This window comes from Sinohyriopsis cumingii, chromosome 3 (genome assembly GCF_028554795.1).
Source record: "Sinohyriopsis cumingii isolate HCF-2022 chromosome 3, ASM2855479v2, whole genome shotgun sequence".
NCBI lineage: Eukaryota > Metazoa > Mollusca > Bivalvia > Unionida > Unionidae > Sinohyriopsis > Sinohyriopsis cumingii.
In genome coordinates, this window is record NC_142963.1 from 48,072,564 (window position 1) to 48,100,294 (window position 27,731).

Here is a 27,731-nt window from a genome sequence, read left to right on the forward strand (position 1 = left end):
CAGTGTAGAGTTTGCCTGCTGTATATATGATAATAAATTATATCTCAAATGATATGAAAGAATTAAAATTCAAAATGTTAGATTAATTTCCAATAGCTGCTTCTGTCTGCTTCTTCATTATATACATGTAATGCATTACGGGATAAAGGCTATTAAGCAACTCCGGGAGCAGGAGTGCCTCGAGATTCGCTTTGCAAGGTCAAATAATGCTAATACTTGGTATCAAAAGTTTGTTTGGAGAACACGAATCACAGTAGTGTCTCAGGTATAACATTGTAAGAAAAAGATGGTATTATCTGTGTCGTTTTATAACTCTTTAAGTTCAGTGAGACTAAAATTCCTTAACTGAATCGTACACAATTACGAAAGCCTACAAACAGCGTAAAAATGCAATTTTTGGAATGCATAATGTATTGAACACATTCTTTAGTGCCATATTGCGTGCATGTGCTTGTGGGCGGGTGCGAGCGTGTGTTTGTGTGTGTCGAAATGATGTTGGTCTTGCTAATATAAACTGTTACTTAACAAAACTCGGCTATCGTTATCACAGTATTCTGGACGTGTAGTTAAAACATGTATAACATAAACTGTGTTTTACATACGCGACGTAGAATGTATAAAATAGGATTTTAATTACTTAAATTTACTTGTCGATATAATTAGCAATTGTAAAAAATTTAGAAGTCACTTGCTGTTATGACTTACTTCAATAGAAATTTCTGAAATAGATCAGTGTAACAAAAACTATGAAAAAAAACAATTGTTTCGCTTTATTACATATAAGATGCACAACAAAGTTGAATCTGAAACCTCATATAAAACAAACATTTTCACTTACAAACTATTTACGTGAAATATTTATTAAATATTTAAAGAAATACAGGAATTTAATAAGTTGGCTTACTCGTGTCCGTCCCTCTGTCCTGTAAATACTTGTCCAACATCTGAAATAAGCGAGTATTCATATGTGAGAGTAACTGGAATTATTTTTTGAGTCGAGTCAAGCTGCAAGAAACAAAGATCCTGATCTGCCGTATCGTAGTGCACCTGCAGATCAGAGTATAATATGTTTGTTGTACTGATTACTCCTAACAAACTGCATTGACGCAGATCTACCGGCACTTTATGCGACGGCAGATCTGGGTCTGTGTAGTTGGCAGCTGGATGGTCTTATAAGCGAGTACATACAGTGTGCCTTGCAAAAACACTTGTTAATTGATTACTTCTGCTCCCGATCCTTAATTGGAATTTTAATATCCTAATGTAAATCAAATAACTTAATTTGTCCTGTTTCTGCTCTTTGTTCGGGATTTAAATACATAATCAGTTAACATACTTTTTAATTCCTAAAAAATTATGTGTGTGTGTGTGTATGTGTGTGTGTGTGTGATTTGGATTTTTAACGTAGCTTTAACAATTGTTCAGTCATATCGCTACGATGTCTGCAGTATGACAGTTTATAGTGATGTCTAGCACTGGGGAATCATGCCGCAGACATGTAGCATGATGTCCCACCCAGTCACATTATCCTGACACCAGGCCGACCAGTCCCAACATTAACCTCTTAATGCTGAGTGCCAAGCGAGACAGCTGTTATTACCAATTTTTTAAGTCTTTGGTATGACTCGGCCGGGGATCGAACCCACGACCTCCCGCATCCGAGGCCACTAAGCCACCAGAGCGGTCTGTGTATGGTCGGTTTCTAATGCAACGCGACACTAGGGTGGTAAATTTGCTTTATATCCATATTTCAGAGAGTATTTCTGACAGTGTCAATACGTTCTTGTCATTGAGCAAGTCAGCGTGACACTTGGGTTGGTAACTTTGGTGTATATTCATATTTTTGACAATACCTCTGACAGATTGTCCACATGTTTCATATTTTTGACAAGACCTCTGACAGATTGTCCACATGTTCCATATTTTTGACAATAAGTTTGACATATTGTCCTTACGCTCTTACCTCTGAACTAGTCAGAACTTTATGTTTGGTCAGTTTGTGCATGACCATAAAATCACCAAATATTGTAAACATCATTTTACAATTTGGTGAAAAAATGACTTCTCAGTTTTGAGAACAAGCTAGTAACTCCATGATATATCGTTAAAATCTTTTGAAGTTCTGTGGAGTAAAACTTTCTAAGGTACTCTTCTGTGATCTGTGGTAATGTGTGCCTTATGTTTAATCAAAACGCCTTAAAATTTTAAACATAAAATAAAATTAAATTATCTGATGTTTTATTTTAATTTAAATTCCACGTATAATCTCACTTTTTTTAGATGGATCTGTGTCGATGGCTGGTGATATGGAGGTGGGTTTCGAGAATTTGACGATCAATAATGAGAAATTGGGGTAAAATAACAAAAATAAATTTTGGGAAGCAGCTGCCCGTTAAGTGTGGCCTTGTTCGTGCGAACTACATAAATATTACAAGCGTTTGATCTCTTCTTATATTATAATACCTAATTAAAACGCCTTCATAAATGTCATTCTCCATGCCAACATTTAATATCTCTCGTAACAAAGGATATAAATGCCTATATTCATTGCATAATATATTCATGACAAAACGTTTGGCTTGGGACAAGTTATTATTACATATCTCTCAGCCATGATGAACGAGCTCTATATATCGTGACCTGTCAAATAAAATATGATAAATCGCGTAAATAGGAATATTTACTTCAGCTAAATAGGAAAAAGCCTACAGAAGCTTAAACAAATTATGGATGAGTGTTTGTGAAATGTGAGGGATACAGCAAGAAAATAGCATTTCGTTTACTTTCAACCAGGAGCGGATCCAGAAATATCTTTTAAGGGGGGAGGCTCCTAAACAAGTAGTAGACGGGTCTGAGGACCCAGGGATAGAAACCCCTTAAAGCTCTTGCATTTTGAGAGTTTCAGAGCATATATTTACCCATCTAACCGTGAAGAAAACTTGTTCTTTCCGGTTCCGGTTTTATGATGAGGAATAGACAATGCTAAAAAATTTCATCAAATGTTCAGAAGCAACATGTTATTTGCATGAACGGCTATATCAATGATATTATGGTGAAAGTAAAGTGTATGCAAATTTTTTCTACGTCCGATAATGGTCAACTCTTAAAATTAAAGTTATATTTATATGACTCTAAAAAGGAAGCGGTAGATATATAGAGAGAGGGACCAAAAATCGCACCATCATCAGAATTGAATCCTAACACATGCACAGCCCGGCAAGAAATTAGGGGGCCCCGAGTTGCCGAGTGGTCTAAAGCGCTTGCCGTTACGGATCACTGCCATCTCACCTCTGTCTGCGTGGGTTCGAGTCTCGGATTCGGCCAATGTGGATATGTGAGAAAGCTTGCCGGTAGCTTCTCGTGGGTCGGTGGTTCTTTCTGAGGTTTTCCCGGGTTCTTCCTCCACCATTAATACTGGCCGCCTTGTATAGCTTATCTTGTGCTGAAAAATGGCGTTAAACCCTACAACAGCAACAGCAACAGCAGCAAGAAATTAAAGTAGATTGCAGCAAAGAAATTGATATGGGTGTTTTCAGCAATACCTCATTCTTGCCCCCTAGCGTTCATTTGGTGCAAATCAACCCATCCGAACATGCATGTATTCATATGTCTCTCCACCTCCTCGTCAAGCTACCCTCCACACCAAATGCATACACGCGTGCGCACGCACTAACCTACCTACAAAATTACGTACCTACCAACTACATAAAACGAGTGTCATGTGAACAGCATTTGACATATATTGTGTTTGGGTTCATTCTAGATCAAGCTGTGGGATCTTGTGACTTAAAATAATTTGACATTATATATTTGTCTTGTCTCATCTGTTATTCTATTATTTTGTATAGGTATCCGCCTTTAACACATGAAAATGTAATAAACTTATTGCCCAGGGCAGGAAAAGTCGTGAACTCTAAAGGAACAGTTTCATCAATGCACTAATGGCTCCCTTCACCACACTGCATCCTGACTCATGCAGAGCAAGGCGACAAATGAAGGCAAACGACATACGATGCTTGACATGGTTGTGAACAGCAACAACTCGTTAAGGCAATCAGCTGTTGACTACCGGCGAAACAGAAGACATTTGCATCTAAACTCGTCTCCCGTCTTACAGAACGAGTATACCGTATGTACTCGATTCCAACTGCAAATTGAAAGACCCAGATCTGCCGTTGCACAATGCTAGAAGTAATCAGTAAAATAAACAACAAAGATTCTGATCTGCAGACGCATTATGCTACGGCAGATCAGGATCTTTATTGTTTGCAGTTGACTCGTATTATAAATTAGTATAAACGATAATTAACGATCTGTAGAGAAGTTTGGTGATGTAAATCTCACCAGTGGGATGAGATAAGCATCCGTCAGAGAAAGAGATGCGAAAATTTTTTATATCATGCATCACTCCAAAATTTATGTTGAATGTACATGTTCAATTTAGAGCAGTCCGTGTATAATAATAAGTAAGCATAAAAATGGACCAATACATGATGCTGAATTTAAATCTTGAATTTTGCAGACGCTTTCAATATCGCACATGTCAATCATATTTGACAATCTGTTCCTTAGTTCACCGTAAAAGCACGGATCTTCACCGCATATTGGAATTTTTACTTTCTCTTCATTCACAAACATCTCAATAATGTACTTTCTGTTCACCGTCTTGTCGTTAAACTGTCCAGCATTTGGCGCACAGTTGTAGAGGGTCAAAGCAATATTGCTAGAGAAAGAAATGGCTTTACTGCCTATAAATTCGCGTTCCCTTAATTCCTTGAACTTATTCGCTTGTAGAGGCTGGTCCTTGAAGAAACCAAATACTGCGTAAAATGATGTCATAGTGCTGCTGTGACCAAAGTAGAATTTTCCTGGGTGACGCCTGTAAAGAGAAACCGAAAAGACCATTGCTTGATATGGATTCAAAATAATTAGGTTATTTAGAGTATAGAACGCAAATTGACATAACCACATGATTCGGGTGCCATGTTCGAAAAGGAAAAAAGTCCACATGAAGGTGTCTTAAAGTTTATTAACACCATCTGGGCTTCGCTGCTGCAACATGATTAAGTCCTTCTTTCAGCCCTTACTGAACAGACAGTAAAGGAACACAAGAACTTGATAAACTAATATTTGAGTGAATAATATATACCGAAATGGATATGTGGTTCAGATCTGTGGCGAAAGCAAGTGGAGAGAAATGATGAAAAAGCGTTGAGATCTGCATAAAACGGACACGAATAATTTCTTTTTCTATGAATATTGTATTGCTAATTTACATATGCCTAAAGATGAAATATTTGTATGCGTGTCGTGTTGCAAAATAACCTTCGTAGAACAGCTAAACAGGTAATTTAGAACGTCAATGAAGGCGCGTTTTGACGAAATGTTTTAATCTTGCGGACCAATACCTTATTTCACAATTATTATATTCATGAAGTGCACTTGTGGTATTTATTATAAACAATCAATATTTCTTGATATTCCACAAGCTGTACACCCAATTTGACTGTAATTCAACTATGTTATGTATTCCTGAATTATCGTACCTACATCATATTCGAAATAACAGTCAGACATAGAGAGAGAATGTTGCATTATACTCATTATCATAAAATTGGGTATTATTTGTTCATCTCATCTAATTTTCTTAATTGACAAGCTTTTTAAATAAATAATAAATTATTTTATATCATTAAGTTGGAAATTGATATCTTCTGACAAACAGATGGGCATTGATGTCTAACCTTCACCCGCGCAAGTTTTGTAATAGAATATTCCAGTCAGGTTTCCCAGACTGCTTTAATCAATTTGCAAATTATCGTGGTGTGCCTGCATATTTGGTAATGCTCTTGAGGTTGGTGAATGAATCATTATCCTTAAGGCGCAAACAGGCATTTTTGAGATATTATATGTGTTATTTATAGAGAATATAAACTCGCGTCCAAATCGTGTAGTTAGTCCAGTAATCTTGTTTCCGATTAAAGGTCTGTCAGAAGAAGATGTCGCTGCCATCGGACCCTAAAATACAGCTAGATCTAACGAACAGATGGTTCAAAATTGCTCAGTCTACTGAACCACAACAAGGTATTAATATAAAAACAGCCTCGACCACCCACCCCCCATGCCCCGCTCTTTACAATATTATCACATTAATTTTTAAAATATTTATTTGACGTAAATTTTAATTTATCTGGCATGATATCCGTTATGAGATTCAAATGTTGAAATGGGTTGGGGTTTTGTATCAAACTGAATCGTATTTATATTATAGTCCATATACTCGATGCTATTTTTTTCTTTCAAATATTCGTCCACTTTGGTACGCATGACTGGAGTCTCAAATTATTATCTCGTCATGAATCAGAGTTTCAGCTGTAAGAAAGCCAGGTTTAGAACCATTATATGATTGGATATGTTACAAAAGATATTAGTCCTCTTGGGGACTTAACATTAACCAGGGGATGGGGTATTTAGCCTTTAAAGCAACAAAATGAGTACCAATAATTAGTAGTTCCACCATTACTGGCACCACCCTCACGCCACCACCCTTATCTTATAACTTTGTCTATTACCAATATAAAGTCTACCAGGCCCTCTTACGCGCACTTACATCGGGGTCATTAAAAGGCAAGAGCCTGCAGATGTTTCAGGTGCATCACAGATTAGAGATAAAAGCAAGCATAATGTATCGATGCGCGAAATTTCGTCAAAAGACGTATCACAGACTTCATATTTTCGTCAAAAATGACAATTCCTCGCGTGTTCGTTACTCAACATATTTTCGTCGAGACACTACTATTCGTTGATTTGTCCGAACTCTCGCTCAAGATGTATATTTCATTCTTTATTTCTTTGGATCGTTTCATCAAATTTTACTAAAAGATGCGTAATGGTGTGAATGAACCAGCGTTCGATGCGTGCCTTCAAGTATTCCCCCCATCCCGTCAGTTTGTATCCGAACTCCACTCCTTGCGATTTTAAAAACGAAAAGCATCAAGGATATAAAAATTGCACAAAATTTACATATTTCTTTCAAAACATTATAATTTCTGAAGTGCCGTCTAGTTCGCGTTTCAAAGCTAACGGTAGTTTTCAGTGTAAATAATGAGCTTTATATCCTTTTCCGGTTCCTGGAAAAGTCCCTTTTCAGTGAAGGGGTGATGTAACTATGAAAGAAAGAAAGAAACTGGTTTGGTTTTAAACCCAAACAACATGACAATGTTAAGAGCCCCTTTGCAATAAATGGAATACAAATTAAAAATAATGAGTGCCGTTTGTGTATCAGTGAGTCTTTTATATTCAAAATGAATAGAGGACTGCAAATGCGGGGTGGGGGGTGGGGAAGGGGCATGCAGGCGATAATTTTGGTGTTCTCTTGTTACAGTCTTATAACTTCAGAGCTTTTAAAATCGAAACCGAAATTTGTTTTATCTGTAGAGGTTTATTAGACCTGGTCCAAAACACAAACCAGAATAAAAAAAACAGTGGGCATATTTATGATCTTGAAGACACATTTCATTACGAGCTCAGTATGGATAATCTACTCACACTGTACCGCCGTTTACTACATTGTCCATATCAGAAAACATGTCCTGTACTAAAGGACAGGCGATTTCCCCCATCACAGGATGTCCGTGAATTCTCTCGTAGTAATCCTGCAGAAAAAGAAAAGTTCCAGATGACATTTTAAAAGTTTGTATTAAAGTTTGCTAAGACTGAAAAGTTAGTACCTGTAAACCACACTAATATGGTAACGACCTAAATTATATGCTATTTGTATTTACGCCTGAATTTAGAGTGTTGATAGATGTTACTGATTATTTGTTTCATTATGCGGAAACAGTGATCGGAAGATATTGCTCAAACGGACTAATTGGCCAATTACTAGATACAGGCGTTATGCTGAATACGTATTCAAAGGATTAATTCGTAAAACAGCCCAGTAGTATTTCTTGAAATATAAGTAATTTGAAATAAAAATATTCTCACTTATATTTAGCAATTAGAAATATGAATAATTCTATGTATTATGTGTTTGGGTCCTTTTCGTGGTAAAGGTACTAAATTACCAGTCTCATAAGTCATTCCGGTGTGAAATAAGAGACAACGTGCATCTGTGAAACTGGTCTCTTCAACACCTGGTCCTTATTTTAATTAAATAAAAACTATTTGTCTTAGCACGTTTTATATTATATGGTTGTATTAGCGCATTGTACAGGGCCATTGAGTGACAATGGATATTGTCTTAAGACTATTGGAAAACAACGACCTCAAGCTAGAATCACGCAGTGTGTTCAACATTGTTTTTGTGTTACATTATGTACTCCTTATAAATTGAGTCAAACTGCAAACAACAAAGAACCTGATATGTTGTAGTACAAACTGCTTGCACATAAGGATCTATGCTGTTTTCAATATTGATTTCTCCTTTCGTCGGCAGATCTGGATCTGTGCAGTTTGAGCTTGACTCGTCATATAAGCCTGTACGGACGGTATTTTGTGTTTGATTGTTCTTTTGTGCTCTATGATAATGTAAAACTTATAAACTAGCTGGTTTTAGACCCCTGGCTTATTACAATATTTCACTTCGTCAACGCGAGCACCAGAGTATTCTCTATGATCTATAGTGAAAAAAAACCATCAAAAAAAGCAACAGTAAGTCTTCAGAGCGAAGCACAGTCCTTGCTGTCAAGATCTCGAGACAAACAGCTGTACAAAAGCGGCAAACACTAAGATTTCCTCACGTGCATAATATAAAGGCCCATTCAGCATTTATCGTAAAAAATAATGATTTTAAAATCTGGATTGAAATTATTCCAACTCTTGAGTATGTATGTATGTATGTATTTATGTATGTATGTATGTATGTATGTATGCATCTATGTATGTATGTATGTATGTATGTATGTATGTATGTATGTATGTATGTATGTATGTATGTATGTATGTATGTATGTATGTTTGTTTGTTTGTATGTATGTATGTATGTATGTATGTATGTATGTTTGTTTGTATGTATGTATGTATGTATGTATGTATGTATGTATGTGTGTGTGTGTGTGTGTGTATGTATGTATGTATGTAATGTCACGTTTAGGCTCTTACAAAACGCAACAAGAAAAGAGTGAAGACAACAAGTTTTGTCAAATTTAACAAATACTTTATTTCCCTAGAAAAAGGAAGGAAAAATGATAAAAAGAACTTACGGTTCTACGAATTAAATCAAAAAATAACCCAAGATTGACCCAAGAATTAAAAAATAGAAGTTGTAGTAATAAAATATCCTAATGAAACTGAGTTCGAATCGCGATGAAAACAAAAATGGAAGGAAATGACGCATGCTGTGGTCAGCGTCGTGCTAATGTGCCAACAGTACTTTGTTGACTCACAGAAAATAATATTCCAGTGTTTAAATTCTTTGTAAATTTCTATAACTGTTCTTGTCTAGAAAATAATTTAGAGCACAAGTAATCTCTTGGAATCCAAATAACTTAAAGAAATATTAAAAAGTTCAACTCAAACTGGTCACAATAAAACACCTTTAAATGTCAATTGTTTAAAGCCCAACTGCCCATTTCTCTATAAGAAAACAGTTATACGCTAATTTAAGGCACAAAACAGATGCCCGGATAAAGGTCACATGGTCATTTTTCTAGAACAAGACAGAAGCTTTATACATGCTTAATATCACGTACTCCTAGTATGGCCTCGATTTCACTTTATGAATCTTTACTCTGAGAATGAATTTAAAAAAGTGATTTACTTCAACTCTCACTGATTTCTGAATCAAGGTCAGTAACTAGGTCAGCATTAGATACAAAGTTTATATTATTAGTGTTTAAGTCAGGTAAAACTAAACGGAATTTCTGGAAAATGTCAAATCCAGTAAATAAAATTACATTACAATAGCATGTAATGGACTTTAAAAAATCCAAAACTAACAATTAAATTAAATTAAATATAAATTAAATCAAATATTCATAACAGAGTGTATGTATGTATGTATGTATGTATGTATGTATGTATGTATGTATGTCTATATTTTCTGTAAATCCTGGGATAAGACTTTATTGAATTTTTGTAATTTGTATCCCTGGTTGTAAACTGTACAGAATATCTTCAGTTAAGTTTTGCCTACGTGACTTGAGCATGTTAAGAGCTTAAAGTATACAGGATCTATAAATAGATGCTGACTTACTACTAATAATCTTAATAAAAACACTTAATGGCAGTTTTGGCTTATTTTTTCATTGGCTGATGGAGTATGGTCTGTTCTAGAAGAATTCAGTAACATCCTAATGGTTGGGCTAGGTCATGTGAATTTCAAGGCAATTTCAAGGCAAAATGAGTTGTAAGATCCCTCAAGTAGAGTATGTTGTTGTAAAATATGGGCGTAGTAGAAGGTGTATATAAGGAAAGAACTGAGCAATCAAATTTATTCTGACTTTAGAGTAATCTTCATTCGTCCGTTCCTGTTGTAAGTCTGCAGACATGATTTATGTTGTACTTCGATATTATTCGAGAGGAAAAACATTTGTTTGGACTGTTCAGTGAAATAGAAAGTGCTTATTATTTGGACTATAATATTTACATTCTGGAACTGTCGCGAATTAATCTAAGGAGTTCTGGACAACGTCATATTGAAAAAGTCACGATACTTGGAGGACCGGTACATTCCCGGTTTTTAAAATGTATACGGAACTTTTCATTCATTTAGGCTTCCATATTTGGATTCACTTCATATAACTGTAAGTTCATCTCAAATATTCATTTATAATTTTGATAATTAGATTATTTGTTAAGCTTTACATGCATACACACACTATATATATCAAAGGTGTAAAATTTTGTAGAATAGTTTCTGTAGAATAATTTCACAGTGCATTCTGGCGGAGTCAGCGTGACACGTAAACATTCAGTTTGAGGTATGGGTTATACTCGCATAAATTGTTGACTGCGGGGAGTAGGATCTGTTCTGTTTGGGGCATGAATTAAATTTAATTAGGACTCGCTCAAGTAACGGTTAGGCCATGTAAGAGTGCAATGTAAACGCAAGATAAGTAGCGGTAACATGACAAGAATTGAGACGAACCAGGAAAAATTTGAGGAAGTCGAGGGCCATTTAAAACAGGTGTCATTAAATGATATATTCCAGAAAAGTTATTAATAAAGGCGGTCTAAAGAGGGTTATTCTAATTACAACGAGAGAGATCGAAATTTTATCGGTTAAAGTAGTAATCCTGTTGGCAAATCTAAGTGAAACGTAATCCCCTTGCGATATTAGGCAGTCTAAGTTTATATGCCGAGGAGAAAGGTCTGAGGGACGCCGAAAAATTGGTAAGTGTTCTGTATATTTGATTTAATTTATATTTGATTTAATTTAATTGTTAGTACGTTTTTAAAAAAAAATTATTTCATTATATTTCAAAATAATGTAGTTTTGTTTACTAGAAACTTGATATTTTTTCAGAAAATAGTTTGATATTGACTCCTCAATTGTAAACACCTAAAGCTGATCTAATTCCCAACCTTGATTTCAGAAATCACTGAGACAATTAAACAACTTTTTTATTTTTATCCTATTTTTAGAGTAAAATGATGGGTTTTTGTCAAGGTCATACTGGGACTACATGCTTCTAGACGTAAATATATCTCGAAGATTCTGGAAAGCTGACCCTCATTTGGGAATCTGGTATGCGTTTCAAGATACTGTAAAATGTTTGTTTAAAGAGCTATTTCTCAATTTTGGATTAAAACACTTGATGTCAAGGTGTTTTTTTTTTTGTTTTTTTTTTGTTTGTTTGTGATCAATTTGGGAATTACATTTTATTGTTTATTCGAATTATTGGGATTCAAAAGGATTAATTCTTTTTTTCTTAAAATATATGAGTGCTCATACAGAATTCTTGGACAAAGATATTTCATCAAATTTTATTGGGAAATTCAAATACGGGATTATTGTTTGTGAATAACACAGAACTGTAGACACAACAGCACAACAAACAGCTACACTATACGTCATCGCCTTCCATCTTGGATTCTCCGTCGGGACTCGAATTTGAATTCATTAGAACATTTCATGATTAGGACTTCTAAAATTTAATACGTGGATTATTCTTGGATTATTTTTGTATCAGATTCTTAAAACCGTAAGTTCTTATTTTTTCCCTCATTTTTACAGTATTGTTTCAGAGAAATAAATTATCTGTTAAATTTTTTAAGGCTTGTTGTTTTCACTCTTTCTTTTGTTACTGTTTATTCGAGCCTATTCACGTAACTTAAGATAAGTAATTTCTTTCGTTAAATAAATCTGCAACCAACAGGTTGCTGACCCGGAGAGACTAGTCGAAAGAGAGACAGAGAGAGAGACAGAGAGAGAGAGACAGACAGACAGACAGACAGACAGACAAACAGAGACAGACAGAGAGAAGGAAGAGAGTACGAAACGCCGACATATCATCAGTAGTGATTTGGAGAAGGACAAAAACGAAGCACTAGGTGATGCTATCATGCTAACAATCTGAGATTGATCAGTCACGATTATATGATGAAATTTATTCCATCAGTATGACAGAACAGAATTTCGCATAAGTCAGTAACTCTTTTGCTGAGAGAAACTAATCATTCGAATGTCATGCTTTATTTCATTATGTTTATGTAATTGATTAAATTGTTATATTTTACATACGGGGCAGTGTTATTCTATCATATATCTCTGCTCAGATCTATGTTATTCCATCTTTTTATTTCACATTTATAAACAAAAAACGGGATACATTATGTGCCCATATCTTCCACCAACGTTATGATTAATGTATAGGCCACATTAACATTGATGATTGATCGGTTGGAATTTTTAGTATATTATAAATCAAATGACAAGTTGGTCGAATTGTCTATTTGTCCATCGAGACAAACACACGGAAATCAAAAAATACTTATTGGGAACCTCTGTAAAAAGAAAGTACAAGAAAAATGGAGTCGACTACCTCTAAATCATGGGCATATTCCAAAACCTCCCTCTCGTTGTCTTTGATCATATCACACCATTCTGTGCTGTTGAGAGAAGCTAGTTCTGAGGCGCACACCAGGTTTATAAATGATATGTCACCTGTAAAAGACAAGGTATTCATATAATAATATTATGGAGGGTGTTTTTTTCATTAAAAAACTGATTATGCTTGATGTTCACAGTAGCTGATGTGTATTATCCAACAATTACACCATGGGTCTCAAAATGATTGAAAGTTTAAAATATCGTTTTGCTCGCTTAGCATTTGACCATACTAGAAAACGTTCTCATTTTTTTAATTATTGGACCCTCTAGTGGAAAGCGAAATATAATGACCACGTTCCGACAGAGGCGGCTCTAACGGCGGCGTCGATAACAGTTTTAAGATTAAAACCGCGGTTTTTAATGAGCTGGACACTCCGGCATAGAGCTTTGTATAAATTGAATAAAACCAAATCAAACAAAATGAATAAATAATAAATAAGATTAATTCTCTAAGCAATGCATTAAAACTGTAGACAGGACATACACATTTAGTATCACTCTGCTCCCTAGGACTGGCTTTTCTTTTGCGTTTCTTATTAAAGTCAAAAATGAAAAGAAAAATAGATATGACTACACAGAATGAAAAGTCTACATATATTTACAATATATTGTCTTACTGTTTGATAGCGTATTGTAGCTGAAGCCCAGCCTCCTTTGTACAGAGTCGGTAATATTTTTTATGTAATCGGAGTCCAAGAAGGTACGCAGCTCGTACAGAAGACGTGGGTCATGCGTGACTTTTTCTAACTTCGGACAGTTCTCATAGAAACGAACTAACGAGTCATTAATGTATGGATCTAGCTCCCTATCATCCACAAATTTAATAACGTCCCTCATTCCATCCACAAACGACCTAGCACTGTTCATTGCCCGATCTTTATTAGAAGACAAAAATTTTAAGCTGAGTTCTTTCGGACCCTCGAAGAGTTTCCGAAACCTTTCTCCGAACCTTTTTCCTATGCTATATTGTTCGTTCATGCCTAAAGGAGTCAACTGGTAAGCCTTTTCCTTTGGATATCTACTAACCCACGTATCAATATACGAGAACTGAATGTTTCCCAAATTTTCTCTGATTATTTTCTGCAAAACGGATAATTTCCGTAAAAAATTCAGATTTGGATAGGCGGCGCCGTGACGTATGAGGGTACTGACGTGTTGAGCTGTGCACGGGGTTCCATTGACGTTTAGTGACATCCATTCATTTGTCTGTGGCTCTCGCACATTACTATGCGCCCAGAAATAAGACGTACTGGTGGAGAAGAGATCCTTCCTGAACCCAGAAACACTGCTTAGGATAAACAAGACGAGTATGTGGCATGACACTAATAACATTTTACAAGCGCACTGTTTCTGAAATAGAAATTTTAAAATAATCTTAAAAAAGAGAAAATATTACCTTCCTCAAAAAAGTGATCCTTACCTTTGTTCTCACGGCATTGAAACAAATGTGTATGTATGTATGTATGTATGTATGTATGTATGTATGTTAAAAGGAAAATATTTATGAAGAGGTGGGAAAAATTAGAAGTTCCGAGCGGGAGGAAACTTCTGCTATATTTCCTCCCGCTCGGAACTTCTAATTTTTCCCACCTTTCCGTAAATATTTTCCTTTTAACCTTTTGGCACGACTCTCTCATTTCATTTTGGATATTCCTCTTATTCCATATGAATTTATTAACAATCCAACAACATACATAAATATGAGGTAAAGGTGTGTAATCCAGCTCCAATGGGACTTTCCAAAGTATTATAAATTATCGAATATGTATATTCATCCATTTTGAAGATCGATATTCATAAGGAGGTTTTATTATAAATTACAAATGAATTATGAATATAGAATAATAGCAATGGTTTCAACATGAAAATGTAAAACAGCCTTTATACCTAAATGAAGGTATATTCAACACTAATGAAGCAGCCATTAAAGTGCTATTATAACAAAAACATTTTCTACAAAATGACATAAAACTTACCAAAAACAGGTACTTTGTATCCTGGCTGCTATCTCACAATAGTGTAGGATGTGTAATGGGTAATAGTTTAAATAATTCGTAGTGTAAGTGACAGCCGAACTGTACACGCATTTCCATGGCGACTTTCACTGACATAATTCATTTGTCTTCATTGTTTCTCCTGAAGCAAACTGAACCTGTGACTTTGAAGTCGCAGATCGCAGTACATTATGAAGGTAAATTTATTTAAGCCTTTGAGTGCAATAGATTCAAAATTCAAATGTTCTGTTTTTCCTCCGGGAAAGAGAAGAGATATGTTTTTAGTTTCTAAGGATTTATTAACATTTCGTTCCTCTCATGCTATTTTTGCCCAAATGGTGTCTACAGCGAACAGAACTAGGGAAAGGAAAACGTGTTAGTGATAATCATATGAATTATATTTTTATTTTCAGTATTGTGTATGTAAGGATGAAAATAGTGCCCCTCGATGAAATCTGAAGAAATCTTAATTCGCTGAAGATTAATAATAAAAACTTGAGGTTCGGTGTTTTCGGACGATGCTAATCCCTGAAAATTTAATTGATTAATACTGCAGCAATTTCTGAATCTGTATGATTTTTTTCCTGGTTTCTCTATTGATGATTGAATACAATCAGAATATATCGTAGTTATAAAACCGTGAAAATCTCAGTAAGAAGTGATTTACCCTCATACATTTTAGCAGACAAATGGACACTGTGTAGGACAACGCGAACAAAATGTGATATGTCCTTATAATATTACCTAAAACCCAGCGGCCCCGGAGAGACCATTACCCATCCGTCTTCGGGCAGATTTCCAGAGGTGCCATTACGACGCTGAATAATGACGTTCATAGTATTCGGTACTAAAAGGATTACATTGTGATAAATTGCAATAGAATCCATTTGTTATTATCAGTAAAATGCCAAGAGCCGTTAATGTGTGATTACTAATTTCAATGTTATCATCAATCATGGTTGTCTCATATTTCTTTCTTGTCCGTTAGGAAAGGAGACTAACGAGTGCTAATGTTAGCCATTAAAATTCATTGTTCCCCTCGGGAATAGTTTTGGTTTGTTTGTTTGGGTTTTTTGTTTATTTTTGTTTTTTGTTTATTTTTTATATTTGAAGAAAAGTAGAAATCGGACGATTAGAATAACTAAAAGGCATTGATAAGAAGCAGCAATTAACCGTATTTATCCGATGATAAGCCCGTGTCTGATGCTATTAAAGTTTGGCAAATATTTACAATGGGTATCGTTATCGGATAATAAGCCCAATCGTTAAGTTTTGGCCCATAGTCTAATCATGGAGAAATACTGAATCAAATTATACATAACAGAAGGTGAATTTTCATGAGAAATATGTTTGCTATGTTAGTGATTATCCAGTATTCATATGCAACAATGTTTTAGCTGTTCAATTACATACACAAACAATATAGAGTAAACTAATCTGAAGCTTCCGTCCTGATATTAAGGACTTCATCAGCAGGCTGATTTAATGTCTATTGACTGTTAACATCACTCGATGGAATGGTGAGCGATGTTAACAGATTGTATCAGATAAACTGGATTCACGGATCATATTATTACCACTGATCCACCTATTAAATTCACAGTCGAAAAGGTAAAAAAAAGATTTAAAACAATACCTGGAACGTGTTACTGCTGCCCTCGAGAGTTGTTTTTATCCGGAATGGGGGACTGTGAGGTTTCCAATAGGCTGAACGCTAATCCTAATTACAATACCGAGAAGAGTAGACAAAATGGGAGAATAGATTTGAAGGGTAACATCAGCCTACCACATGTAAACGGGACTTCCGCATGCATGAAGCGCGTTCTTCAATATTTGTGGACCTATCTTTCACATTAAGTGTGAAGGACAGGGTGAAAGTTAATGCCATCACAACTATATTGAGGAAACGGAAAGGATATTGAAAGCGAGATTTAATGAACATAAATGACCAAGTTCAAGCTCGTCTGAAGTATCACAGCACATCCACAATGTTTGCCCTGGCCATACTGTCGCTTGGAACTAATTAAAAAATCTTAGATCGAGCACAAGCCTGGTTTGAGCGTGGGTTTAAAGAATCGATCCGTTCGCACAAACCGACGCTGAACAGGGACAGGGGCCGTTACAACCTGCCGCGTATCTGGGGCAATCTGTTAACATCGGTCACCATTCTATCGTTTGATGTTAACAGTAAAGATTAAACTAGTCTGCTGATGAAATCCTTATTGTGAGGACGAAAGCTTCAGGTTAGCTTTCTCTACATTGTTTGTGTGTGTGATTGAGCAGTGAAAACATTGTAAAATATGAATAATAATAAGTTTTCACCAAAGAATTAGTCATTATTTATTGGGGGTGGGGCAGTGTAATTTGGGCACAAATCATGATTTCTTGTACGCTAAAAATAGAGGGTTCAGTTTTGTCAAAAAATAAGTTTGACGACATTTATATGTCTCATTGCAAAGATCAGCCTGACTCTCCCAGTCTTTTATCCTGACAATAAACTCTTCTGGGGACAGTCATTGATGATAATTCTACTGCTACTGCCATGTTGGAACAGTTGACTCTGATCCTCACGGAGTTGCCGCTGTTCCTGTTTTTGTGGTTGTAGCTGCTGCTGCAATTGCTTTTACAGTTTCCATTCCCTCTTCTCCCTTTTCTTTTTCCTTCAAAAGATGCGCAACCAGTAGCCTGGTTATCCGGATGGACATCATTTCCCATCTTTTGGGATGCAGCTTGAGCTCCTTTGCTCGGTGTAGAATGTGCCAGACCACATGCTTCTTAATTACTCGTCACGTGTGAGACTTAAACACCTACTGACGACACCCAGTTCAGCGTGCAAGTACGGGTCTTGGGCTTTTTTATGTGCGTTTCACACTGCAGAATAACATGTCTGGACCAGGCAAAGAAGGAAAATCCAGGCTGGAAACCCCGAAGGTCAACTTGAACTTTCTGAAAAGCCAAAATGAAAACCCAATGGCAATAAGGTTATTATCCATGAGAAGGGCAGCAACGGCGGCAGACTAAATGTTCTGCGGCAGTCCTCTTCTATCGTACATTCCGCCGCACGACGTCCTCGACCAGCTACTTCGTAAATTGCTCCAATTCGTGTAGCTCCTTCAGCTGCTAGGCCTCCTCCACCACATAGTCTTGGTTTTCGTATTTAGAGTGATCGCCATGCTACATACTTAACTGCATTGATTTCGGCCTTCCTCGTGTCGTACAACGTATGCTGTAACTCATTGTCCAAAAGCCGTTGTTTATCTGGATCACACTTCTTTTTGTACCACCTCTTTTGTCTCCTCCTCTTCTACTTCTTTAACAGATGTTTCACAGATTGAGTCGGTGTCAGGATCGATGTCCAGTTCTGGGTTGACTTCAGCTTGTACCTCAAGGTCCATGAATTTATTCTGTCATTGTATTGTGGTGGTGGCGGTGGTGCAAGTCCTCATCAATTCGACAGGTTGGTAATTGGATGTAGGTCTCGGAACTAGGGCTGAATCATCCTGGAAGAACGAAGAGAGGTCAATGGTTAACGTGCGTGCCTCTTGCCTTATCTTCTCCCATATGCTATTTCTCCATGACCTATATTAAAAGTCGTACAGGTCATTGGTATTGGGATGCCACAATAAGAGCTACGCATGGTGATAAAGAAATTATTATTATATGCTCATTTTTCCCGTTAACTTTACATTGTCAGAATTGTACAATATTTTACCATACTGAACGCCTTTATACTGCACGAGTAATTTGTCTAAATTATAGTGTATTAGTAACTACTTTGTAAATAAACCATATACACTCATGTAGTAGACAATTTAGGTTTTAGTTTATTAGATTTGTTTCTGGATGAAATAAAGAAGCTGTTTCGTCAATTTTAAAGTAGAGATGATAAATGAACGATGTAGACGAGTTTACCGAGTCAAAAATGAAACTTTCAAACAAACAAACGAATAAACTTGATATTTGCAATGTCCTCAACGCACTTGAGAGACGCAGTATTGAAAATATCATTCTGATCATCTAAACAGTTATTTAAGGGAAATGTTCGTAACGTTTCGTAAATGGAATAGTTCAGACTATGACCATTGCTCTCTGGGGTCTATAAAAATAGCATAGAAAAGCACACTGAGGCCAAGGTATGTCGCATATCTATTAGAGACGTACCATTTTGCTAGTCAGTCAAAACACTAAATTCGAGGGAGAAAAAAATGCAACTGAAGGTTTTAGTAGGAAACTAAAAGATTCAGAGCCAATAAGCCAAGACGACGAAAATGTATTATCTCCGCTGATTAAATGCACAGGGGCTCATTACAAAGAAAAATAGGAGTATCGGTCAGTGAATAGAGAGCTGGAGAGAGAGGAGTCCGAACTGTAACAACCTATAATAAGGGAAGACATGGGTCTGCACCCCTCGGTATTTCCAACCCAGCTAGTTTGTCCTAATTAAGTCTGTTAATTTCCAACTTACACCAGAATAGTTCAGTTTCCAAAACAGCTTAATCCGCTTCGTTCAGTTCGCGACATATTGGATAAAAGTTCATAATTGTTCGTCGTTTTGACGAAATGACAAGTACAAGAAAGGAAGATGTCGTTAGCATTCGGATAGGTTTTAATTGTACCATTGACCGAAAGGTAAGATCCGAAGAAACCTCCACCTCACCTTTCGGTCATTTCCAACGTATTTTTGTTTCTCTGCTGCGACGTTTTCCTAGTATGCTGTGTTCCTTGGTCATGATGCTTTAGACATTGTAAAGTAGTTGTCTTTCTTAGTCATTCGCCCGAACTTGAACAAACAAAGTAACCTTTTCAAGTTCTCTGTCCATATCTTTCAATTAACAGATGTGGGATGACGTTCACAGACGTGTCCGGTCAAGCGAAACAATTGTCTTCCAGCTGGTAAATATCTTTTGTCAGAAGTGTATTTTTGTTGTTGTTGTTTTGTTTTTTTTTTCGATGCGAACCCATTCTACTGTGTAACACTTGTGTATGACGAGGCCGAAGAAGCACTAGGTGTTTCCAACCCTTGATAAAATACTTGCATTACGTCTTAGGTAGTCACGTGTTCTGGTGCACATCCGATACCGCGATGGTGTTGCAGACTTTCACAAGACGTGGTAAAACGGTGTATTTGCGTGTGTGCTGATACTTCTGCAAACTTTCTTTTTATGTTCTTAAAAAACGTTCAATGAAAACTTTAGCGTCCGGACTTTCGGCGAGAAAAACGAACGTGTCATTCTTACAACTCATCTTGAAAATGTCGATTGAGAAATTCAATGCCTTTGTTCATTTGCCATCGCAGAGGATGTCGACCACGTTGTTTCAGTTCTATTTACGTAGCTCGCACTATTTCAGAACTCATTTGAGAGGCCAAAAAACATCTTAAGTAGATTCAGAAAACACATCGGTCACACAAAACAAGTGGGAAACATACAACGAATGTCACTCCTCCCAGAAAGCCACTTCCGTAGGGTTTCAAAATGTGTCGTGTTTTCTGTATCTCTTTTTTTAGATTTCCGCTAAAAAGTTTAGTTTGATAACGGTTGGAAATTCTTGAAGTAACTGAGGTGACGTCAAAGTAAGCCTTCGCAATACTTATTTAAGACTCGTTTACAACAAATGTGATCGTACTTGTGCATAATATTTTCGACTGACAGCATACAGTGCACGAATTATTCTAGCGAGATTGTTCGATTGAAGCGCAATTATGCAGAATAAGTATAAGTTATTAACAGAGTATCGAAAAATGTTGGGTTCGAGGTCATGTGACGCAGAATGCCCGAGCTTGCGAGGACCCATTTTTTGTAATACTCAGTCCTAGGGACGGGGTCAGAGCCATGCACCCATCCCCTCCAAACGAAAGAAAACGAAAGCCGAACAACGAAAACGTTTCCTAAAGTAAGTTTTCTTTAAATTAGATGGTTAACTTTATGCCCTGAAAATGCAGAAAATGTAGGAACTTCTGGCCCCATCCAAGAGACCTCTTACTTCCTTGTTTGCGTCCTCTCTCCCCACAAACAATATTTCTGGTTCCTCCCCTGTGGTCAATAATCTCTTTATTATATACCTAAACACAATTGGGAACATTGTTTAACCATCTAATTGAACATTTTACATGTCAGTAATTATTCGAATGTAACCAGAGCACCACGCATTAATGCACGATACTTTACTGCAAAGGAAGCGCGCATACATGGGGCGATTCTCACTGAACAGTGAAGGAAATTGAGCTAGTTAAAGATGAGGAATATTATGGAGCCAAAGAAACACGATGAAATATTGATTTTAAAAAGAAAAAATATGACACAATATATTTTAAAACTGGAGGAATAAACGGCTATGAAAGGAAGAGCCTGGTAATTTCCGTCTAATTTGTTCGTCGTCATTGTCTTTATTCGATGCTGCTGTCATGATAGCGCGTACATTTGAAAAATTTCCGTGTGTAATCAGATTATTGCATCGATATTGTGTCCCATCGGTCTTCGATAATACCGAAAATAAGGATATAGATTCATTCTAGAGTCGTCTGTGTCGCGTTAAATTCATAACACATGATACAACATCCCTAGGATAAACGCTGATCAAAAACTTAAGTTGCGTTCATATAAATACTAACTTTCGTAAATTAAAAAGAGAATAAAAACATACTCCAAAGACAAACAGAAAACAATTTATACAGGGCATTGTTAAGCAGATAAAGGATTCACATGAAAAAATCCTAAATAATATTGGAATATATTAAATAAACTAAACAATTTAGGCTCAGAGGAAAAAAATCGATTCTCAGTGGAAGACGACTACTTATTTTAAGAATTGTATTAAGAGAATCGGAAAACGTGAAGAGCAAAGTGAGAAGAAAAATCATATGGATTATCTTTTATTTTACATGCAAAGAAATTAAAGAATGTGTAAAGTTGCCTATAGATAATAAACAACTTGGAACTGATATGATAAGAAACAAATTAATACGAAATGAGTTAATGGTCTTGACTCTTAAGATCATGAAGTTTTTAATAAGACACTCCAAAATGGTATATTCAGTGAACAATGGAATTTTTCTGTGGTAACAATTATAGAAATTATAGAGGGATAAGATAAATATTTGTTCAAGAAAATTATATTCAACCTTTCCTCACGAAAGACAACAAACATTTTGGAAGGTAAGGGCGTGCTTTCTAAAAACGCAAGCAGTGGTTACATTTAGTTTCAGAACATCGGATCCTGTGCACACTATCAAAACTATATTTGAACAAGATATTTAAATAAACTAAAGAAATCAATATTTGCTGCTATATTTGTTGACTTTTCCAAACCATTTGATTCCGTTTGCCTTGCTTTGTAAAATGCAACCTTTTACTACATCACTAAAACATGTAACTGACTAAAAATGTTTAATTAAAAAGTCACTCTGGATGACAAGCAAGCAATATGAGCAAAGGGGTCAGACAAGAAGACAGCTTAAATCCTTTATTATTTAACATGTAGTAAATGAAATATAACAAATCTTTGATCCAAATACATGTTCCGCAATCAATATCAGTTCCCTAAATATCACTTGGTGAGAGCTCATGACTTACTGATTATATTAAAAACCAGTTGTGGACTTCGATCATGCTTAAATTATATGAAAAATATTGTGCAAGATGGAAGCTAGTTGTAAACATTGACAAGACTAAAAAAATCTTTTACAGAAAAAAATGATCACAAGAAACCATACTTTTGCATATAAAAAACTATATAGAGATTGTTGACAAATAAAATTATAGTTTAAAATATGCTTCAGAAAATCTAAGATAGCTCAAGGCATATTTATTTTTAAGATCAAAACTATAAAGTATTGCTACAATATGGCTATATTGTGCAATAAGCTGTCCTTTTCACATTTACTGCTCTGAGATCTGGAACTCCGAGTTTGATATTTCATAACAAAATATAGACTCGTATCCTTTGCAGAAACTGTTCTGCATACTTATCCTCGGTATTCACCGTAAGCTTCAAACCTTGATTTTTTTGTGAACTATGAAGACTTACAGTATTTAAATTTAAAGTTCAACAAAAAACTTTAACGCACAAGACAATTTTCACATCACAACACATTATATATAATGTTTTAACACGCGATAAGCATATATATACTATGAAGGTGAAAAGACATGATTCTAAACAGTCAATAAAATAGTAAAAAATCAAAATCGATCTACAGATCTGTTACACAAGTACTGTTAAGTAATGTATGCAAAAATATTCCGAAACTAGTGTAACGCCACAGTTAGCCATATATCAAATTCAGAAGACTGTAAGTTACGGGAATAGTCCAACATATGCAGGATCTGAGCAATAACAATACCATGGCGACAGAGTATCCAGATAAAAAAAAACCACAATGAATTTAACAGCTTTAAGAATCGGCGCACCTACTCTACATGTAAAAACAGAACACTGCAAACGTCAAAAACAAGAAAGGAGATCGAATACGTCGACAATGTTGCATTCTTGAAGACGACAGAAACAAAGGGGTCAGATGGAATAGGTAGACACTGCAGTATTCTTGAAGACGACAGAAACACAGAAACAAAGGGGTCAGATGGAATAGGTAGACACTGTAGCATTTTTGAAGATGACACTGTAGCATTTTTGAAGATGAATAGCTCCTTATTTTATATTGTTCAGAACCAAAAATGCCAGAACTGATATGCTTAACAAATTTGATATACGTATAAGAAACAATGTCTTGGAACCTGAGAACTGAAAAGTGATCTTAACGGAACTTTCCAGTCTTAAAAGCATAGATGAAACTATTGCAGTGTGTAAGTTTGTTAATGAAAATTTGAAGAAATTATCTTGAAATGTATCGCTCTAAACAGTTATACTCGTTTTGCCATTTAGTCATGTCTAGGTACGTTCTAATGAATTAATATACTATTTGCATACATATTCGAAAGAATACTACTTCAGGGTTTTTATTTGTTTATTAGTCTTAAGGTTTTTTTTTTCTTCTTTGAGAAAAACAGAGAGAAACGTTTACTTCAAATAAAGAATATTGTATTATTATTATTATTATTATTATTAAACACTAGCTTTCCATTTTCCATATTGTAAAATCACATTTTTCTCCTTGCAAATTAAGTCTTTGATTGTATTCAGATTTTATTTAATTTTCCTTTGGATGAAAAATATTTTCTTTAGATAGGAACTATATCTATTGTATATAAAGAGCATTATCGTATTTTTATCACACAGTGATAAGCTAAACATTTATTATTGGATTATTCCAAGGCTTGCCAAGGCTGCAAAAGCTGGATATTATTCAGCTCGTTTCATAAATTCATTATTAAATCATTATCCATTGAGATCCTCTATATATAGTATGCTCCATTTTGTCTCCGTTAACTTTACATTGTCCGAAACGTGCAGCATTTGACCATACTGAACACCTTTATATTGCACGCACATTTACAGACCGGATGCATAATATAGTATCGTGCTTCAGGAAAATGTTTGTAAACAAACTATGAACACTCATGAAATACACGTTTTAAGTTTTAGTTTATTAGATTTGTTTCTGAATGAACTGAAGCAAATGTTTCGTCTATTTGAAAGTATAGATGATACAGTGAACGATGGGGACGAGTTCACTGAGTCAGAAACGAAACTTTCAAACAAGCAAACAATGAACGTGATATTCTCAGTGTCAACAACAAACGTGAGAAACTCAGTAATTGAAAAAACAGTTCTGGTTATTGAAACGATTATTCAGGAGAATATTTGAATCTTTTCACAAATAGAAAGGTTCAGACTATGACCAGCGCTCTCTAGATTCTAAAAGAAAATAGCATGCAAAAACATATTTTGGCCAAAGGCTATCGCATATCTATCAGAAAACTACCATTTTGCAAGTCTGTGAAAATACTGGATTCGAGAAGAACATGCGACTGAAAGGTTTTGGCATGAAGCTCAGAGCCTCGAAGCCTCAAGGCGACGAAAGGGTATTATTTCCGCTGGCTAAATATACTGTAACAAAACAGCTGTGTTTCAATTTTCCCCTTTACTATTTTTATACAATATTAGGCTAGTGATAGAAGACACGTTGTACGATACAGGTCATAGCTGGGGTCCCTCCAACAGCGAGATACATGTGACAGAGTACGTGTTTTCTTTAGTTCATGATAAGAATGGTAATACATATACTTACATTTATGTATCTTGAATTTCCTGAAAATGCACTTTCTTAGTTGCTAAAATCCAACCGACAATTCCGGGAAACCTGATACACACCAGTATTGTACTGGAATTTCGAATACATTTCCAGCTGAAATCCATTCTCCTTACTGCACTGAACTGACCCAATAAACCAGTCCATCATAATCAGAGAAGCAGAATTGAGTTGGATCAATATGAAGGCAAAATCCATCCATTCCAGACCATATGAAAAAATTGTTGCAATGTACATTCATTCACAGTATGACTTAGGCTTTCAATATTAAGTAGATCAAAACGACAATTCTTTTTTAAAAACTACTGTCGAGCGCGAGACGAAGTTCAAAGGTCGCTGGATTGCACTATGTGCGTATTAATATGTTATTGTGCACTGATGAATCTACGGTTATGTATTTACTTTGGAATGCAGCATAAGTTCATTTACTTTGTTTACTGTGGTGTATGTTTTTTAAAATTAAGCCTTAGTTAGAATAAGAAAATAAGTGTATAATAAAAAAGGGAAAATATAAACTCGTTTTCTCGGATGGATACTTCACTGTAGTAGCCATCCGGTAAAAACTCGTTCGTATTTATCAATACAAATGCAGTTACCTATGAATACCAAAAATTATTATTCAGAGGCAGTCGATCCTGTGACACTGTTGTTAGGTAGAAAGGGTTGATGTCATTGTTGTCCCCTGGTGCCGTCAGATTTTCTTGTTGTGGCCGGTGTTAAACGTTTCTGTCGCCATTTTGGTTTAGAAGTAGCCAAGAGTTCATCAAATCCAATCGCGTTCTTATCATATAAGGAAGCGGTGAATATTTCCTTAATTACGGACACTACCGCTAGAAACTGACAGGTGGAAAGATCATTAAATTAATGGGACTGTTTATAAAGCACATGTAAATTACATGGATGGAGTACGTGAAGGTGGTTTTTATACCTTTTAGACGGGCAAAAACGAGGAGAGATGCATGCAAAACACTTCACCACCCTCGTGACTCCAATCCTTAAAAGAAATTGATACGAAATATCAAACAAATCTCAAAGAAATGTATTCTCCTTAACTTTATTTCAGAAAATATTAAGTTGATTGCCACTCTTTGTAACACCACACAATGTGTTGTGAAGGATGATCGATAAAGATATGCTTGTGTTCGATCAATGGCTTAAACATTTGATTATGTTTGTACCGCCAGGTCTAGCAACGAGCATATTACATGGATAGCAGCAATGTAATACTTCCCACTATTGCCAATATGAAGTTTTATCAAGTGTACTGAGAACGACGGATGCAATGATGACTTTTCAGTCTTTTGGAATTATGCGAGTAAGCAGATCACACAAGACATTATTCAAAATAGAAACAAGGTTAAATTGTTTCTAAAATCGACAGCACATGAACACCATATTGAAGCGATTTAAATAGTTCTTTTTCTTTTTCTTTCCATTATTTGTTGGTCACAACACGATCCGTCTAAATTCTTCTTGTAGTGGTGATAATGTGTAGCCGTGTAAATAGTCAGGTGCCATCTCTCGTGCCCACACCTCCAATCTAAGAGTTTACCAGTAGCGTAAATCATTCCAGTATATAAAATATTGGTGTAACTGTAATGAACATTACCTCTGTTACGAATTTACAATGCATGAGGTGTGCTTTATGTATGATAATATCTATAGTGTACTTATGTAGGACATGTCTTTCAGCGTTTAGCAAGTGAATTTTGTTGCCTGTATTGTGTATTGGAACGCGCTGACTCACGATGTTTTGACACCATGTGATAAACATATTCGGTATGTATTGTAACCTTGTATAAATATTTTGTGCATATTTGACGTGTTAGTCATAGCAGTATAATGAAATTACCCTGTATCATGTATAATTCTACCAGGACATGATCAATATTATTCCATAATTCCAATGTTTTGCTGTGCACTCGCTGTCAATACACACTAATCCGCCATTTGCACTCTTTGGTCATCGAGCGATATGGAATCTGATTGGCTACTGGTCACATTACCTGTTTTCTATAAATAGCACTACGTACATGTACTGGAGAGTTTCACTGTTATCTTGTACAGCGTTCGGACCAGACGGAATTAAAGCATCGGGTGACGGTGTACCCATTTCATCCATTATATAATGTCTTCAGCTATGATAGACAAACATAGTCAAGTTGCAATGGTTAGTGCTAATGAAATTCGATATGCTTGCTTGACATCACGGGGAATTCCAGAATTTATTTATTATCCATGAGGTGACGTCTGCTACCATATTGATTCATATGATTTCACCTTCGGTGAATTATCACCGCGATTAACCTATGTAAGTGAAGGCAAGAGATCATTAATATATATATAATCCTGAGCAACATACATATTGTTCCCTCAGGAACTGATATATAAGTATATTAACGTTAAGTCGCCACTAAACCGTCACTCTTCGTTAGAAGGCGAACTCACGTTGCACCTTCACCTTACGATATTG

The 27,731-nt window shown here is 35.7% G+C and overlaps 1 protein-coding gene across 3 annotated transcripts; it reads right to left on the minus strand.

Annotated features, from left to right (window-relative positions):
• Positions 1–757: 757 nt before the first annotated feature.
• LOC149802812 (multiple inositol polyphosphate phosphatase 1-like) lies at positions 758–27,214 on the minus strand. Of its 3 annotated transcripts, XR_016420097.1 has the most exons (6): positions 15,034–15,213; positions 13,675–14,407; positions 12,990–13,111; positions 7,549–7,655; positions 1,895–4,879; positions 758–1,853 (listed from the first exon to the last, which is right to left on the minus strand). XR_016420097.1 is itself a non-coding variant. In XM_089952252.1 (5 exons), the coding sequence occupies exons 2-5, from the start codon at positions 14,387–14,389 to the stop codon at positions 4,441–4,443; spliced, it is 1,383 nt and encodes a 460-aa protein (XP_089808378.1). In that variant the 5' UTR covers positions 14,390–14,407; positions 27,111–27,214; the 3' UTR covers positions 758–4,440. The 3 variants fall into 3 exon arrangements, 2 of the variants coding, with proteins under 2 accessions (XP_089808378.1, XP_089808377.1); XM_089952252.1 differs by lacking the exon at positions 15,034–15,213 and adding an exon at positions 27,111–27,214 and having other exon boundaries at positions 758–4,879; XM_089952251.1 differs by having other exon boundaries at positions 758–4,879.
• Between the last annotated feature and the right edge of the window lie 517 nt (positions 27,215–27,731).

Excerpts from the sequence above, each read along its gene's own strand:
- LOC149802812 (XM_089952252.1), bottom strand. The coding sequence starts at position 14,389 with ATGTTATTAGTGTCATGCCACATACTCGTCTTGTTTATCCTAAGCAGT. Across the intron at positions 13,112-13,674 it reads CTACAATACGCTATCAAACA|GTGACATATCATTTATAAAC; the intron begins GTAAGACAATAT and ends TGTCTTTTACAG. Across the intron at positions 7,656-12,989 it reads AATATGCCCATGATTTAGAG|GATTACTACGAGAGAATTCA; the intron begins GTAGTCGACTCC and ends CTTTTTCTGCAG.